Below are 15,434 nucleotides of genomic sequence, written 5' to 3' on the forward strand. Positions count from 1 at the left end.
TTTTACAATATTATTCAATGGTAATGTAGAATAGATCTAGAACCTAGATTTAATCTACAGTCTGTAAATCTCAATCTATGTTTTTTTATTACATCTGGATAATTTATTAATAAAATATGAAAATAAAGTATTGCGCAAACAATCATAATGTTGTGAACTTCTAAAAAAATAGGAATTTGATTCGTATACTTTTCATATTTGTGAGACATTTGATTAATCCAAAATGGTAGCCCCCATCTTAGTTGGCATGCGTTGTTTTGAAATATGATGCAATATACTTGTAATGATTTCTTGTAAACAAAAGGGCTTTGTTAGAGCTAGATCTATATCTAATATGTTATTGTTGAAAATGTCATTTAAGTTTTAAGTCTATATCTAAATCTAGACAAATATAGTCCACAGACTTAGACTACCTTTTAGGTGATCATACCATTCAAATTGACCAAAAAATATCTACTCTAGATTTACTTGCAAACTTGCATTATTTATAATAATTAATAGTCTATAGAGTAAAATGTAGTTGCATTCATCATTCATTTATGTAGAGATCTAGACTTTTTTTTAAAATCTAAAATTGAATGCTAAATGTTTTAAATGGGAAATTTAATAGAATACAAAAGAAAATGAAACAGGGGAGATAATTAAAAATTTTGAATCTATGACACAATACTACAATAGATTCTCTTTAAAAAGATCTGTTAGTGACCTATGTAAAAACTATGTTTCTTTATTCCTGAATGCCATTTTTAATATATATTTTTCAACATCTTGTTTAATTGTTACATTTTAATTTTATTAAGCTACATCAACACATTTGTGTACTGTGACTGGTTTATGCACCATATTGTTCAAAAATCTTTCCATATAAATTTTTTGTCACCATATATTAACATATATCTCCATGTACAAAATTTGTAGAAAATGAAAAAAATTGTTTTTAATATTCTCAACACAAAAAGCAAAAGTTTGATTTTTTCTAGACCAAAAAAGTATTATGCATCATTACATAATGTCAGCAAATGTATTTTTCTATTTCCCAATACACCTCTTAGTTATATCAGATTTCCAAAAGACTTGAAAATATTTAAGAAGTTGAGCGATTTTAAAATAAAATCAATCACCGGTGGATTCCAACGCAGACCAGAACTTTTAATCAACAGTTCCAAAACTCATCTAAATAAGTGTGTGACTAGTAACTCAACCTGCACTGGACACATCAGTAAAAGAAAGCTTATACAAAATCAGCGAATTCAACATGAACTCATCTCAATGGCCTTAAAATTAAGTAATGATATTGTTAAGTGTAATTCATCACAGGTAGATTTCAATAGTCCAGCAAATGTAAATTTACTTCCTCTGATGGTTTTAGACGTAGGATGTGGTGACGGCATGAGCATGATGCCTCTCCTTAACTTAGGGCACCATTGTGTTGGTGTAGATATAAAGCTGCAGTCTCTTGTTGGTTTTAAAAATGATCTTGATGATAAGGAGTGTCTCCTTAATATACAAAACAATGTTTCTCTGTGGTCTCAAACAATGACTATTAATGCCAACTCTAAATTAATTGGTAATGAAAAAGATAAACTAAATATGTGCAACAGTTCAATGTTTGACCTTGTCAGGTGGGATTTAAGGTATGGACTACCCTTTAAAGAAAACAGTTTTGACCTAGTGATCAGTGTTTCATTTCTTCAGTGGCTGTTTTATGGATCATGGCAAAAACAATTAGAGTCTTTCTTTGGTTCCTTAAGAAACGTTGTGGCCCCTGAAGGCAAGATTGTAATACAGTTTTATCCAGCTTCAGTTAACCAAGTAGAAAATACTATAGACATTGCCATGAAATATTTCAAAGGCGTTCTTGTTGGGGATTACCCACATATAGATAGAGGAAGAAAGCTTTTTCTAATACTATTCTAACAATACATTTTTATATGAATAATTAACTTAATGTGTTTTGTATTTTGTTTGTAGTGTGTTTGTGTTTCTTTTAGATTAGATTTTCTACTATGCTTTAAACAAAACTATCCTCTATTCGGGGAATATCCTATCTTATAAATCTATTCCAATTTTGGGGAAAGGGGGAGGATTTACCTGTACACAATTTGTTAAAAAAAAAGTTTATATTCATTGATATTTTAAAATATATTCTGTTGCTTCTTTCCTAATAAAAAAATTCAATCAATAGTAAATCTAAAATGGGGAGATACCCATAGGAAAAAGTTCCCATCATCTCAGCATGACACCTCTGTGGAAATGTCCACCAGGGAAAGCGAGTAGGCTAAGAATGAGAGCAAACATAGCCTCCAGAAAGCTACATCTTATGCTCTAGCGAGCATACTTGCACGTGATGAGGATGGAAGAAAGCCTTACTAACCCTGTTCGATCTGTTGCAGCATTCCCCAGCAGGGGCAATATGGGCGATGATGGCTCCTCCACAGAATGTGATGGTTCAGTATGGGAATATGAAGTTTGTCCTTGTGGGCTTGGCCTCCATCCTTGCATGGGAAGGGGGAACCCATTGAATTGGATCAAGGGACTGTGACAAATGGATGGGATTAAATGATCATCTAGTTGATGGAGTCATCCAGACAGAATGTTTGGTGAAAAGCTAATCCTTCATCCTGGCCACAGGATAAAAGTCTTTCCTGTGTCAAAGGTTCATAAAAGGGATTTATCTCGAAGCTTTTTGGACAATTTGAAGAGGAGTATATAGATTACCTAATTAAGCATTTTCACACTACTGCCCCCCCACCTCCCAGCTCTTCATTGCATATCCAGCTTTTAAAACAGGATACGGTCACAATATGCTAATATCTTTTTGCAGGTTTTCTTTATTTTAAAACTTTAACATCAAATTTTTATAATTAGTAACGGTACTAAAATCGTAGTCTTTTACTTTCCCATGCGGTTTTTTTTTTTCTTATGAGAACTTTTGCATGACTAGTTCTATAACAAAACTGAGTTCCATACGTCATAAACGAAATTAATTGCTTTGGTACGATTGCCTAGATAAATTGATTTTAAATACTAATTTGGAGACATTGTCGCGCCCCCCCCCCCCTTTTTTCCCCCCACTTTTCCTCTAAATCAGCTTTTTCTGATCTAAGGAAAAGAGACATGTTGACGGGAGAGACGCGAAGGTGTTATTTGATTTCAAGGGACTAAATGTTATATTAACATTCTTTTAGTAAAACCATAATCATGAATATTGATCATGTAAAAATAATACTGTTATAAACCTGGTGGTGGCACAGACGGGGGTGGTGTGTGTGTGTGTAGTCAGCCAACGCCAATCGCCCCAGGCCAGCGCTAGATGAGCGGTCGAGCGTGACGAGTTACGACGGTCAGCCGAGACGAGTTTCAACATGACGGTTCGGGAAGGATCGGCGTCGTGAACACAGCTCAGGAGCGTCACGAGAATTGTAGTCATCTGACCACCCAGAATGGTCGAGCGACGTTCTGTCCGATTCGAGAAGGCCAGTAGGGACCCTATATAAAGAGCGAAGGTATCAGAGACCAGTCAGTCACAACTTCCCGATCTACAGTTCGTTACAACGGCTCAGTACAAGTCCGAGACGAGACAGAGAGACCAGTGCAAGACTTGATACGGCGGAACGGTGTTATCGAAGAGATATTTGTACAGTCTTGTGTTACGTGCTGCCAATTGTACAGTGTTGGCTGTTATTTATTGACATTAAACTATTACGTTACTTTGAAGCCCAGAGTTGTCGAGTTCTTTAAGTTGGTGGTGTCGTTTGGTACCATTTGCAGCGAGCCTGGATAAGGAGATTCGTAACAATACTATTGGCCTACTAATATAAAATATTTATCGGTACATTAAAAGGAGTAGGTCTATTATTATCTTTATTGGACGCATTAAAATTGACTCAAAACATTGTCTCCGTTGACGCCATCAAATTTCACCCACGTTCCTCACGGCCATAGAGCGCCTAACCATCGTTCTGTTGACGTCTTTTGTTTGACCAAAACAGGCCTGCCACAGGGAGTCCGGGTTTACTCGACAATCACGTCAAATAATATGCACATCGATTTTTTCCTCATACGGTACGTCAGTATCGGCCAGTGCCTCTCCTCAGCTCAGTTAAGTATACTAAATTTCACTCGCAGTAAATGCATCTGAGCAGTACAGAATGCAAGAAATTGCTTGGTGGGGGACCTTACAGCACTCCCCTAGACCCGCTGTCTAAAACAAGCTCGGAATTTTTTAATTTTTGCTTGGGATAGGATGTCACCAGTAAAGGTTGAAAAAAAACTGCTCTTAATTTTAATATTGGCCTCTCATATTAAGTATCTTTATGTTTAATTTAAAGTTTGCAGTTTCTGTAGCAATTTAGTTTTTCTCAGGGTAGGGTCGCTAGCCCCACGCCATACCCCCCTCCTTTCTCATGGAGCCGGCAGATATTGGAGGCCAATACGAGGAAAGCGCACAAAGGAACTTACTCGTATAACTTGGCGCCATACTTTCACGGAGGACCTTACATCAGATGGGAAGAGGCTCCATTTATTGCCTATGACATCTTTGTGGAGACAGCTTGCCGCCCAATGCGCCGAAGGGTCTTCATCAGATAGGTCCTCTTTTATAGGCCTACATTGCAATTACCGTAAAACCTATTTAAAAAAAAAACAGCTTGTATGCTGTTATGACATGATTAGGAATTAGTTATTTGTTTCGGGAATAGGGTAAAGTTTTACTTAGCGACGATGACGTAAAGTGGGTTAAAAAACAAGAACGCTCTAAGTGACGCTAAAAGAAGACGCTTCTTGTAGAGCAGTAGAATAGATACGGCTTTACGGACATAGCTGACATCGGACGATTCCCTTCTTGATTATTAAATATATTTGTAGAACAACATCAGTGTCGACTACATATTTGATTGTTTCGGCCTTTCGCCGGTGTTACTGAAGTAGTTACGCATTACTTCCAGTCAGACGTAGCCTAGATCTACACTAGATATATTTCCAAGAATCAACACCGCGCGGAAGCCTTAACAACGTGGCGACCCCAGACTCGGAGCTCACTGGCATCAACATCCAGAAGGATAGAAGCCCTCTGCTAGGAGGAGGCAGAAGTTAACGTCATCGGCCTAGTCTGCAGCTAGACCCTGATTATATAGCCACGTCGGCGAAGGAAAGCCAGTGAGATCCTGGACTCGTAGACCTAGAGGTAACGAAATATAGATCTAGATCTACATTTGTAATTTGGAAACGCCCATACGTTGGGGCATCGTATTGAAGTCTGTAGTTCGGTATTGAGAAGGCTACAGTTGGAAGGGAAGAAAGCCGTACTGAAGAGATATCGCCTGCCCGGCATCTTGAGAACGAACGTGAAGGTCACCTCTGCAAGGCCAAGATCGACCGTTGAGGTCACGCCAAAGAACTTTTGACGTAAGAGCCATCTTACTGCCTACGGCACTTAAGTACAGTTTGATCTACGGCTCGGCTGAATCTGTGCTACACGTTAGATAGCCAGATAACCGGTATTCTAGCACTGGACTTTGACTTTGTCGCTGTGTCAACTGTTGGACCGTTCCAGTTTCACTTTGGACAGACGACCACCTGGAACCACCGTACCTGCGTCGGAACCAGCAACCGGAACCAGAATCTACGTCACCGACGAACCGGAGCCAGACGACAGATCACCGTGAACCAGAACCAGACGCCGTACCAGGGGCGGACTGGGTATCAAAATCGGCCCGGGCATTACCATATAAACAGGCCCACAAATGGCATGTCATATATTTTCGGTGTGTGTGTGTGGGGGGGGGGGTTTACCCCACTCCGCAGTTTATATATATAGGCCTATATATATTAGTGTGTGTGTATATGTAATTAATCTTCATTATATTCTGATCTTTCATTCTTTCAAACTTTTTTTTTCTCTCTTCCTATAATTAGTGGAAAGACAGTACACACCGCCAAAGGGCAGCTAGGAAGTCCGGGGGAGCGCTGTGAACTCCTCCTAGTGGGGTCCGAAGCCCCGGAACCAAGCATTATTTCCGTTATTTTAAGCTTTAAAAATGCATATTCTGAGGTATCTACAGTGCAATTAGCTTGCTACTCTTTCGCTAAAAAAAAATCAAAAACCAAATCTGCTATTCAATGGAGTCCAGCGACTGGTAGAAAATGGTAAAATGCTTTAGTTTTTGTACTGGAGGGGGAAGGGAAACCACAAAAACCTTTTAACTACGCTCATTAAATTTGGTGACTGTAGTTTGCTTAAGTTGGCTGCACTGGGGCAGTAAGTAAAATTTCCCTTTCAGACAATGAGGTCTGAGGCAAGTGATGGTTTGAAGACCCTCCCCTCCCGGCTACGCCCATCTCTTATTTTATAGGTGTAAGCCTAATTCTCTACAAAATATATAAAGTTTGATAACGCATCGAAAACTGAATGTATGCATTCGTAGGATTACATAATGTATTCTATTTATAGGCCTACATGTATGTAGTCTGAAAACTATAAACAATACAATAGCAGCCTATTGAGTTTGAAGCTTTTTGTTATTACTTACAGATTACAGACGTTTCTTCAAAAAATAAAACTGTTACGTCTTACGCATTTCATGTGTCAATCTAGTCATCTATGTTGATCTGTGACTTAAAATATGCTAAATCATTGGTTTTCCTGGCTGACTCAGGCAACCCATTCCATTCAAAGATAAGAGAAAGTAGAACGGTTAGAGAGGCACTTACTTAATGTGAAAAGCTCTTGCTTCCTCCTAGTACATTCTCAAAAACGCCATTTGTATAGGAATATACCATGACCCATTATTGAAAATATAAATCTCCTTCCATTAAATATCGGATGTGACAGCGCTATATATATTATATATATAATTTTCATCATTAATGACTTCATACTAAGTTGCTCGACCGACTAACCCACTCTTTAGTGGACGAGGTCTTATCTGAAAGCCATTGTGGTTTCAGAGCCGGCAGACATGATATTTGTTCTGCGACAATTACAAGAAAAATGCATAGAGCAGAACGTAAACCTATACGCTGCCTTTGAGGACCTCACCAAGGCTTTCGACACGGTCTGTCGCGATGGTTTGTGGAGGATTTTAGCCAGGCTGGGATGCCCACCTACGTTCATATCTATTCTCAAGCAGTTTCACGTGGGACAAAGAGGCCAGAAGGTGCCCTTTCTGATCACTTCCTAATAGAAAATGGTGTGAAGCAGGGCTATGTACTTGCTCCTACTCTATTTGCAATCTTCTTTGGCGTAATGCTGGGTCAAATGAGGCAGCGATTGCACGAAGGCATCTATATCCGGTTTCGTTCGACGTCTACTATCCCATACAAAAAACAAAGGAGATGGTCATAACGGAGCTACTCTATGCCGATGATTGCGCCCTGCTAGCTCACAATGAACATGACCTCCAGAACGCGGTAAACGAATTTGCATACGCTGCCGCCTCTTTCGGTCTAGCTATAAACCTCGGGAAAACAGAAGTCATGTTCCAGAAGTCACCCAATAAACGATACTCACCCCCAAGGATCACCGTAAACGGACAGCTCCTTAATGTGGTAGACCACTTCATATATCTAGGTAGTATAGTGTCAAATGACGCCTTACTTTCAAGGAAAGTTGATAACCGTCTGTCCAGGGCCAGTAGCGCTTTTGGACGCCTTCAGGCGAGAGTTTGGCGGAACAGATCGCTCCGCCTGCCTACAAAAATCAGTGTCTACGAGGCGGTGGTTCTCTCAACCCTTCTGTATGGCTCTGAGACATGGACACTATACAGGAAACATCTAAGACTTCTTGAGCGCTTCCACCAAAGATGCTTGCGCTCTATCATGGACATACGATGGCAAGACCGCACTACAAACAGCGATGTCCTCTGCAAACGCCGGTATGGACAGTATAGAGGGACTTCTTTTGGTCCGACAGTTACGCTGGGTAGGGCACGCATCCCGTATGGGAGACGAACGTATGCCAAAGGCAGTCTTTTTTGGTGAGCTAAAAGGTGTTTGACGTAACAGAGGCGCCCCATGGAAACGCTTCAAAGACCAGCTTAGGCGTCAACTTTCCTTGGCTGGCGTAGAAGAGAGCACCTGGTTGAATGCGGCCTCAGAACGAGACAGCTGGAGGTCACTCACGAAGGCCGCGGGATACACATTTCAGACCAAAAGAAAATCTGCTGCCGAGGACAAACGCAAGCGGCGAAAAGAAAATCTAAATCGACCACCTGCGGACAATGGTTATGTTTGCCCTGGATGTGGCAAAATATGTTGGTCTGAGCTGGGGCTGCGCAGCCACGGGAAATACTGCATTCCTCACTAATCTTCGGGCTCGAAGACTAGCCTTATTATTATTACTAAGCATAAGTTTGCTATTTATTATAATTGTATAAAAATTGATTTAGATCTAGATTTATTTTTTAATTAAATAATATTATTTGTAAGCCCTAAGTGTAGTATTTTTTAGATCTATGTTATTAAAAATAAACAAAAAGAAACTTACTTTTTCTTATCAAATCGCAGAAAGTAGAGCTTTATACCCATATTGAGCTGTAAATAAGTTGGGTGGTTTGCAATTTCGCGGCTGTGTGTATGTGTTAAAGTTAATTTCTATTAAGTATTGTCGCGCCTATCTTTTGTTTTTTTTTTTTTGCTGCGTTGTTACAATGTTTTCTAACTTAACCTCTCTCATCCCTCTTTTTGGTTAAATTTCATTGGAACCATTAAAAGACGGGGGAGGGAAGGAGGATAAAGAAAATGGGATTGCCATCAAAGGCTCATGCCGACCAGCAAAATGATGAGGCCAAACACAGCCTCGAAGACATCAAAGCAGTCCATGCCGCTCGTGCATTGCAGAATGTACGGTCTAACGTTTTGCAAATGATGATACATACAGTGTATAGTGTATTTTTTTTTGTGTTGATATTCTTGATGAATTTCAAACAAAATTAATTGTAATAAGAATTAAAAAAAAACAACAACAAGAAAACGTGTTCGGGCCTTCGTGTCTTGCTGCTGTCACTTTTTTTAAAAGTTGTCTGCGTTAAATTTTTTTTTCTTTGGTCGCGACCAGACCGGCCCATTTGGTACCGGCCCACCGGGCATTTGCCCGTTTGCCCATATAGCCAGTCCGCCCCTGCGCCGTACCACCGAAGAACCGGAGCCGTTGCAGACCAGTACCGAAGGACCTTGGAGAGCCGAAACGTTCGCTGTCCTTATCTCACCGCTAGGGAAGACATCGCCGTGAGCCTTGCCGCCGGGACAGACATTAGCGTAGGAAGAGTGGACCAGAGACTGACTGTGGAGTTATCGCCGCTTCTTAGACAGATAAGTCAAGTGTTATTTAACTACTTTCTCCTTAGAATAATTAGAGTCTGTAGGGAAGTGACCACTCGCTAGATTATCACTACCAGGTTAAATCGTGGTGGATTGTAGATATCCTTAAAATTAGGTGTAATCTAGCAAGAGGTCCAGATATACGTTTAGCTGTTAATTCGTCCTGTATGTGAATGTGAATCATTTAGTTAAGCCTTTTTTTTTTTTTGTAGTAACGTTGTGTATTGATTGTTTGCAATACTCCCGTCTTAAGTCTTACTGTCAAGGCTTACTTGTTAAGGCTTCCGCGCGGTGTTGATTCTTGGAAATATATCTAGTGTAGATCTACGTCTGACTGGAAGTAATGCGTAACTCAAACTACTTCAGTAACACCGGCGAAAGGCCGAAGCAATCAAATATGTAGTCGACGCTGATGTTGTTCTACAAATATATTTAATAATCAAGAAGGGAATCGTCCGATGTCAGCTATGTTTGTAAATCCGTATAGGCCTATCTATTCTACAGCTCTACAAGAAGCGTCTTCCTTTTAGCGTCACTTAGAGCGTTCTTGTTTTTTAACCCACTTTACGTCATCGTCGCTAAGTAAAACTTTACCCTATTCCCGAAACAAATAACTAATTCCTAATCATATCATAACAGGATCAAGTTGAAACGTTGCACAGTTATTATCATTGGTCGATGACAACACAGGAATAAATAAACAAATTAACTTTTTTTTTATGAATTAGTTGAAATCAATAAACTTTGTTTTATACAGAATTGTATTAAGCTAATGGAAGATGTCTTGAGCTGAGAATTAGGTCGTTCGCTAAAACAATATAAAATCTTTTTAAAAATAAGTTCTTGTATAGCCTATATCAGTGGCAAGCGTCGGCTTTCTAGCACCGAAACTTGAGACGCCGAGTTCAGACTCGAACAATAAAAAAAAAAAAAAAACAAGGTTACAAAGACAGTTTGTGTGGAAACACAAACTGAAAATCGGCCCCCGAAGTGGTTCACACAGGCAGGTAAAAAGGCTGGTTTCAATATTATCAGAATGAAATTCTATCAAAGATAAATGACAGAGAAGAACGGAGAAGATATAGATGTGAACCTGGACTAACTGATGACATATAATGAATATCTAATTGTTTTGTAAAGGGTCAATCTCTTAATTAATTATTCCTCAAGAAAAAAACATTTCCGTAAAAAAAAATATTTTTTTCCTTTGGTTAAGTGCTCTATAGCAGTGATGCCCAACCTTATTCAGCCGGCGGGCCATTTATTTTTCGAAAATCGTGCCACTGGGCACATCGAGTCTGAGTAGGCTACTGAAACTAGAAATGTAGGTGTTCCTCCGTGAGACAATTAAGTAACATGGGTCTCACCCTATTCATCAGTTCAAAGTTTAGTCCTCACTAATAATGCTTGTAATTGTTGTGATCATTGCACTTGTTTCTGGAGATTTAGAAAAGTTTCTGCAGGTAGCCTAGAGTGGAAATCAATTGTCTGCATCACTTGTAATTTGACAAGGAGTTTGTAAGTCAGTCCATTCAAGCTGCAGCTCCATCTGGGCACTTAACACACAGGCCGCAGAGGAATTTTCGAAATGACGGATCATCATCACATGGTCCAGACTGAACAGTTTGCCACATAGATTTTGTTGGTGAATTATTTAATGAAGGGGCTCAGTGCCATTTGACTCAACAATTTTTCTAATTACTCTTGCTGTCAACCACACTTGTGGCACCTTCAGTGGTCATTTCAACTCATTTCTTCCAAGAAGAGAAAGATCCTCTGTAATGGTTGTAACCTCTTTGATCAGGACTTCGCCAGTGGTGGTCCCATGTATGCCCCTCATGGCTACTAACTTCTCTGATTTGAAAACTGTTGTTTGTACCGCGAATAAAAAAAAAAGATTTTTAGCGGTATCAAATATGTCGGTGACAATATAAAAAAAACATTTTGAAATCTCCTTTGTCTGTTAGTTTTGAATGGACATATTTACCCATATCTTTCACTTTCCTTATAATTTTCACGAGAAAGGTTAAAAGCTTCAATACAATTCTTCTTTTAAGTACTCATTTCTTCCATCACTGCAACTAAGTACCGGTACTTTTTTACGCATTTGCCGTGGGAAAATGGCTTCATGTCTCTACTTACAACGTGAACAACTCTTTAGCTAGCTAGCCCATGGCTAGCCTTACAGCAGACTCATTTTCTTGTCTTTTTTTTTTTTTTTGTATCCTGCACTCTAGGTGTAATCTAACAATGATGTCTCAAACCAAGTATGCAGTCTTATTTGTCACAGATATGTGTGTGTGTCACAGTGTGTGTGTGAGCAAAGTTAATTATTTTGTAAGGTGTTTCCACGGCTCACCGACAGACTTGACAGAGTACAGACAAAGGGTAGGAATAGTGTGACACTTAGATTTATACCTGGTAGGGCGACTCGATACCCGTAGGATGGGACAGACACGGACGATTTAGTAGCGTTAGTTTAGGCGTGGGTTAGGGTCTCAGCCTATACAGAGTAGAGTTTTGGGGCAGTCGGGACACAACACCATGTAGTGTTAGCAGGGGCGTGTGTCGTGTGCTAGGCGTTTTCTGGTGAACGACACATACAAACATTGGGAGCAAGTCGCCGAGGCTGGCTCGCGATCTTGGCTTCAATAGGTGTGAGTTGTTTGCCAGAGACAACATGTAGGAACTAATTCTTAGGGACCAGGGTAAGAAGAAATATTGTTATTAGTTATAAATATCTAGCTTTAGATGCTAGTTGATTATGATTAAATAGAATGGCGCATTAGCTAGTTGTTAGCGATATTTTGATTATTTGTCTATTTAGAGTGACAGTCTTAGTGAGTCTTAGTGGCAGTCTTAGTGACAGTCTGACATTCTGGGTAGCAGTCTTGAGCATGTGGCCGTCTAGCTTAGAGACACAGAATAGATGTTAGCGACAGTGGCGTAGTCAGCAAGACAATGTACGACATGCAGTGATTGACATCAGATGACATGGGCAGCGGTACTGAACTCTGATGCAGTCTGCGGCGCTAGGTCCAGTGCATGGAGGATGGAGTAGCCGTGGTGGTCTGATTGGCGTGGTTGATTAATTGCTGTATTGTTGATTATGTCTTTATTGTTTATTATGTTTACAGATATCATAGTTTTTTTAGTACATAGTATCGAAGCCACTTGTCTTATGTTATTAATATTATGTTATTCATAATATATGTTTGTAGTTATCAATTCATTTCATCAATCTCTCATTAGGCTACATTTATTACATTATTTTAAAGTGGCTATTGATGCCTATTTGGAATATTAAATATTAGTTTTAATTAGAGAGTTTGACTTTATTATGAGTATTCATTATGTGGTCATTTATGTTGTGACATTGTTGTCATTAGTTTAATTTATATATACATTCAAAGTAATTACACGCACCAAGAGCGAGAATCATCGTAGACAACTTGTCATCAAGAGCCAATGGAATAATACTGGTACATGTAGCCTATATATTAGAGTGAGGTAAAATGAAGTAGTAACGAGAGGGCTGATATTTGTTTGGTTTCATGTAGTTGTTTAATGCTTAATATGTTGTTTAAAAAGAGACTCCTTTTGTTTACGAAACAAATATGTTGGCTTATTATCGATACTAGTCCATTTACTCTAACGTAGAGAAAGACGTTTTTTTCAAACTTATTATTTATATATATATATATATATATATATATATATATATATATATATATATATATATATATATATATATATATATATATATATATTTTGTGGAGAGGGTATTTTCTACAATTTGTGCCAAAGTTTCGATAGAACAACTTCGTGGGCCGGATGTGGCCCGCATTTTGGGCACCACTTCTCCATAGTGTCCATGTGATATTACAGCTCACGCGATAATATAAAAAACGAATTGTTGTTTTAAATTATGATCAACTTATATGCATACTAAATAGATTTTTTCTCTTGAAAAAAAAGTGAACATTTTTTGTGTGCAATATATATTACTTAGTATAATCTGTGGCATTTTACGTCTCGTGAGACGATCTTTTCCCTTTGCAACTTCTTGTGTGACTAAAGAGGCCAATCCTTGATACACAGCTGCGATCACAGGTTGGGCATATAAAATCACCAGGCGCCATTGCATTTTCACCCTTCTTTCTGCTTCTGTTGTGTATGACATCTGCAATCTGTGACCCTTCCTTTATGCTCTCTCTCCATGTGGATCTGTCCAGTGCCACCTCTTCCCAGTTGCCAGTGTCGATTTTGAAGAGCTTCATGTCGCGTTTGCATACATCCGTATAACGTAAAAGTGGGCGACCAGCGGCTCTCCTGCCTTCAATTAGATCGCCATACAGGATGTCCTGTGGAAGTCGACCTACTGGCATTCTACGAACGTGGCCAAGCCAGCCAAGGCGTCTGCTGCTGATAACAGAGCGGATGTCCTGGCATCCTGCTCTATGTAGCACTTCCTCATTTGTTATCTTATCTTGCCACCTTATTTTAAAGATCCGCCTTAGGCATCGGAGGTGGAAGACATTCAGCTTTTTTTCCTGCCATGAGTAGGTTGACCATGTTTCACTTCCGTACAGCAAGGTGCTCAACACACAGGTCCGGTAGACTAGGGCTTTAGTACTGCTAGTCAGCAATATGTTGTCCCAGACTCTTTTCTGCAACCATGACATGGTGGCCATTGCCTTGGATATCCTGTTGTTTATGTCTTTATCCAGTAGAGTGTTGTTGGATATGATGGAGCCAAGGTAACAAAAGTGATCAACAATTTCTAGTGGTTGGCCATTAATGCTTACTTGAGGTGCAGTGTATGTGTTTTGGACAAGTATCTTAGTCTTGCTTTGACTGATGTTTAAGCCGAACTTCTGGCAAGCAGCAGATAGTTTGTCAACCATGGACTGTAGCTGAATATCAGAATATTACTTAGTATAATAGAACTTACATAACTTAACAATACAAATGTAAAAATAATATTTTTTTACAAAAAAAAATCTACAACCGTTTGCATAAATAGGTTAAAAATATGGTAAATTGTGGCCTTCCTAATAAAGAGCCTCCCGTGTTTGTTACTATTAATAGTGAATAGTTGTAAAAGTGGTGCATTTTTATGAAAACAAAACTGATTGCATAAGTAATTTAAAAAAAATAGATTTTTCGCTTTCAGAAAAGAAAAAAAAGTAGCCGTTGCATCAGAACTTTGAATGGTCTAAAATATTGTGATGTCGGATTTTCAGTACCGGTATCTTTTCTAGTTTACGAGATGCGCAAATGTTCTTTCACAGAAATTATCATTTTATCTGTTTGCCAGGTTCAAAATCATTTCCCTCATAGACAGCAGATACGATTGGAAGCATATAAATATTATTTTCGTTACAAATGACATAGGTACTCCCCCCCCCCCTGCTTTAACTAATGGGGCAGGCATAGGAAACAGTGGTGCATATCTTACAAGTGTGTCCAATGGCTGCGAAGAGACAACTGAAGGGTCACAACTGAATGGAGGAGTCATAAGAAACTACCTTAGCAGGGCACTACGGGAAGCCCATGCTTTCCTCCCCTGCTACCATTTGGAGTTCATCCAATTTTCATGTTATCCAATGTGTTATGGATTTCTAAAAATGTTTACGTATTAAAATTCAAATTTATGGATGCCTTATTCAACCTTTTTTTATAACGTACAATGTTTAGTTCATATATTACGGTTTTTCATATTTATAGATTACATACACACAGGAGGCTCCTTCTCTTTGTCTCAGGGGTCGGCAACCTGCGGCTCGCGAGCCACATGCAGCTCTTTAGTTCCATACTCAAATATTATTTATCTTATCGAAAAAAAAAAATGAATCGATTAACATTGTTTATCAGTGTTCGCCCCGACGCCAAAAGCATTGTCCTGACATCTACAGCCCATTATTTATCTGTGGGTTCGCCCCGTCTCCAAAAGCGTTTACTTGCATTCTTCACTGCAGTAACGCATTCTCCTGACCTACAGCTCATTATTCATTCTATTATAAAGGACCTTTTGAATAATGTGGAAAAATATTCTAATATGAATTTATAGTCCCTTAATACATTGCAAATACAACCGATTTGTTCTTTGAAAA

The 15,434-nt window shown here is 39.1% G+C and overlaps 1 protein-coding gene and 1 long non-coding RNA gene across 2 annotated transcripts; both read left to right on the forward strand.

Moving 5' to 3' along the window:
- Nucleotides 1-191: 191 nt before the first annotated feature.
- Nucleotides 192-1,943, forward strand: LOC106051555 (uncharacterized). Its single transcript, XM_013206747.2, has one exon. It carries the CDS (start codon nucleotides 922-924, stop codon nucleotides 1,915-1,917), a length of 996 nt encoding a protein of 331 aa, XP_013062201.2. The 5' UTR covers nucleotides 192-921; the 3' UTR covers nucleotides 1,918-1,943.
- Nucleotides 1,944-11,632: 9,689 nt separating this feature from the next.
- Nucleotides 11,633-12,641, forward strand: LOC106064286 (uncharacterized). Its single transcript, XR_001217167.2, has 2 exons — nucleotides 11,633-12,026; nucleotides 12,146-12,641. It is a non-coding gene; the product is annotated as an uncharacterized LOC106064286 (long non-coding RNA).
- Nucleotides 12,642-15,434: the final 2,793 nt, after the last annotated feature.

The sequence above is a fragment of the Biomphalaria glabrata genome, chromosome 8 (genome assembly GCF_947242115.1).
Source record: "Biomphalaria glabrata chromosome 8, xgBioGlab47.1, whole genome shotgun sequence".
Classification (NCBI taxonomy): Eukaryota; Metazoa; Mollusca; class Gastropoda; family Planorbidae; genus Biomphalaria; species Biomphalaria glabrata.

What these genes read in the sequence shown, in the direction of transcription:
- LOC106051555 (XM_013206747.2), top strand. Translation starts at nt 922, where the DNA reads ATGAAAAAAATTGTTTTTAATATTCTCAACACAAAAAGCAAAAGTTTG.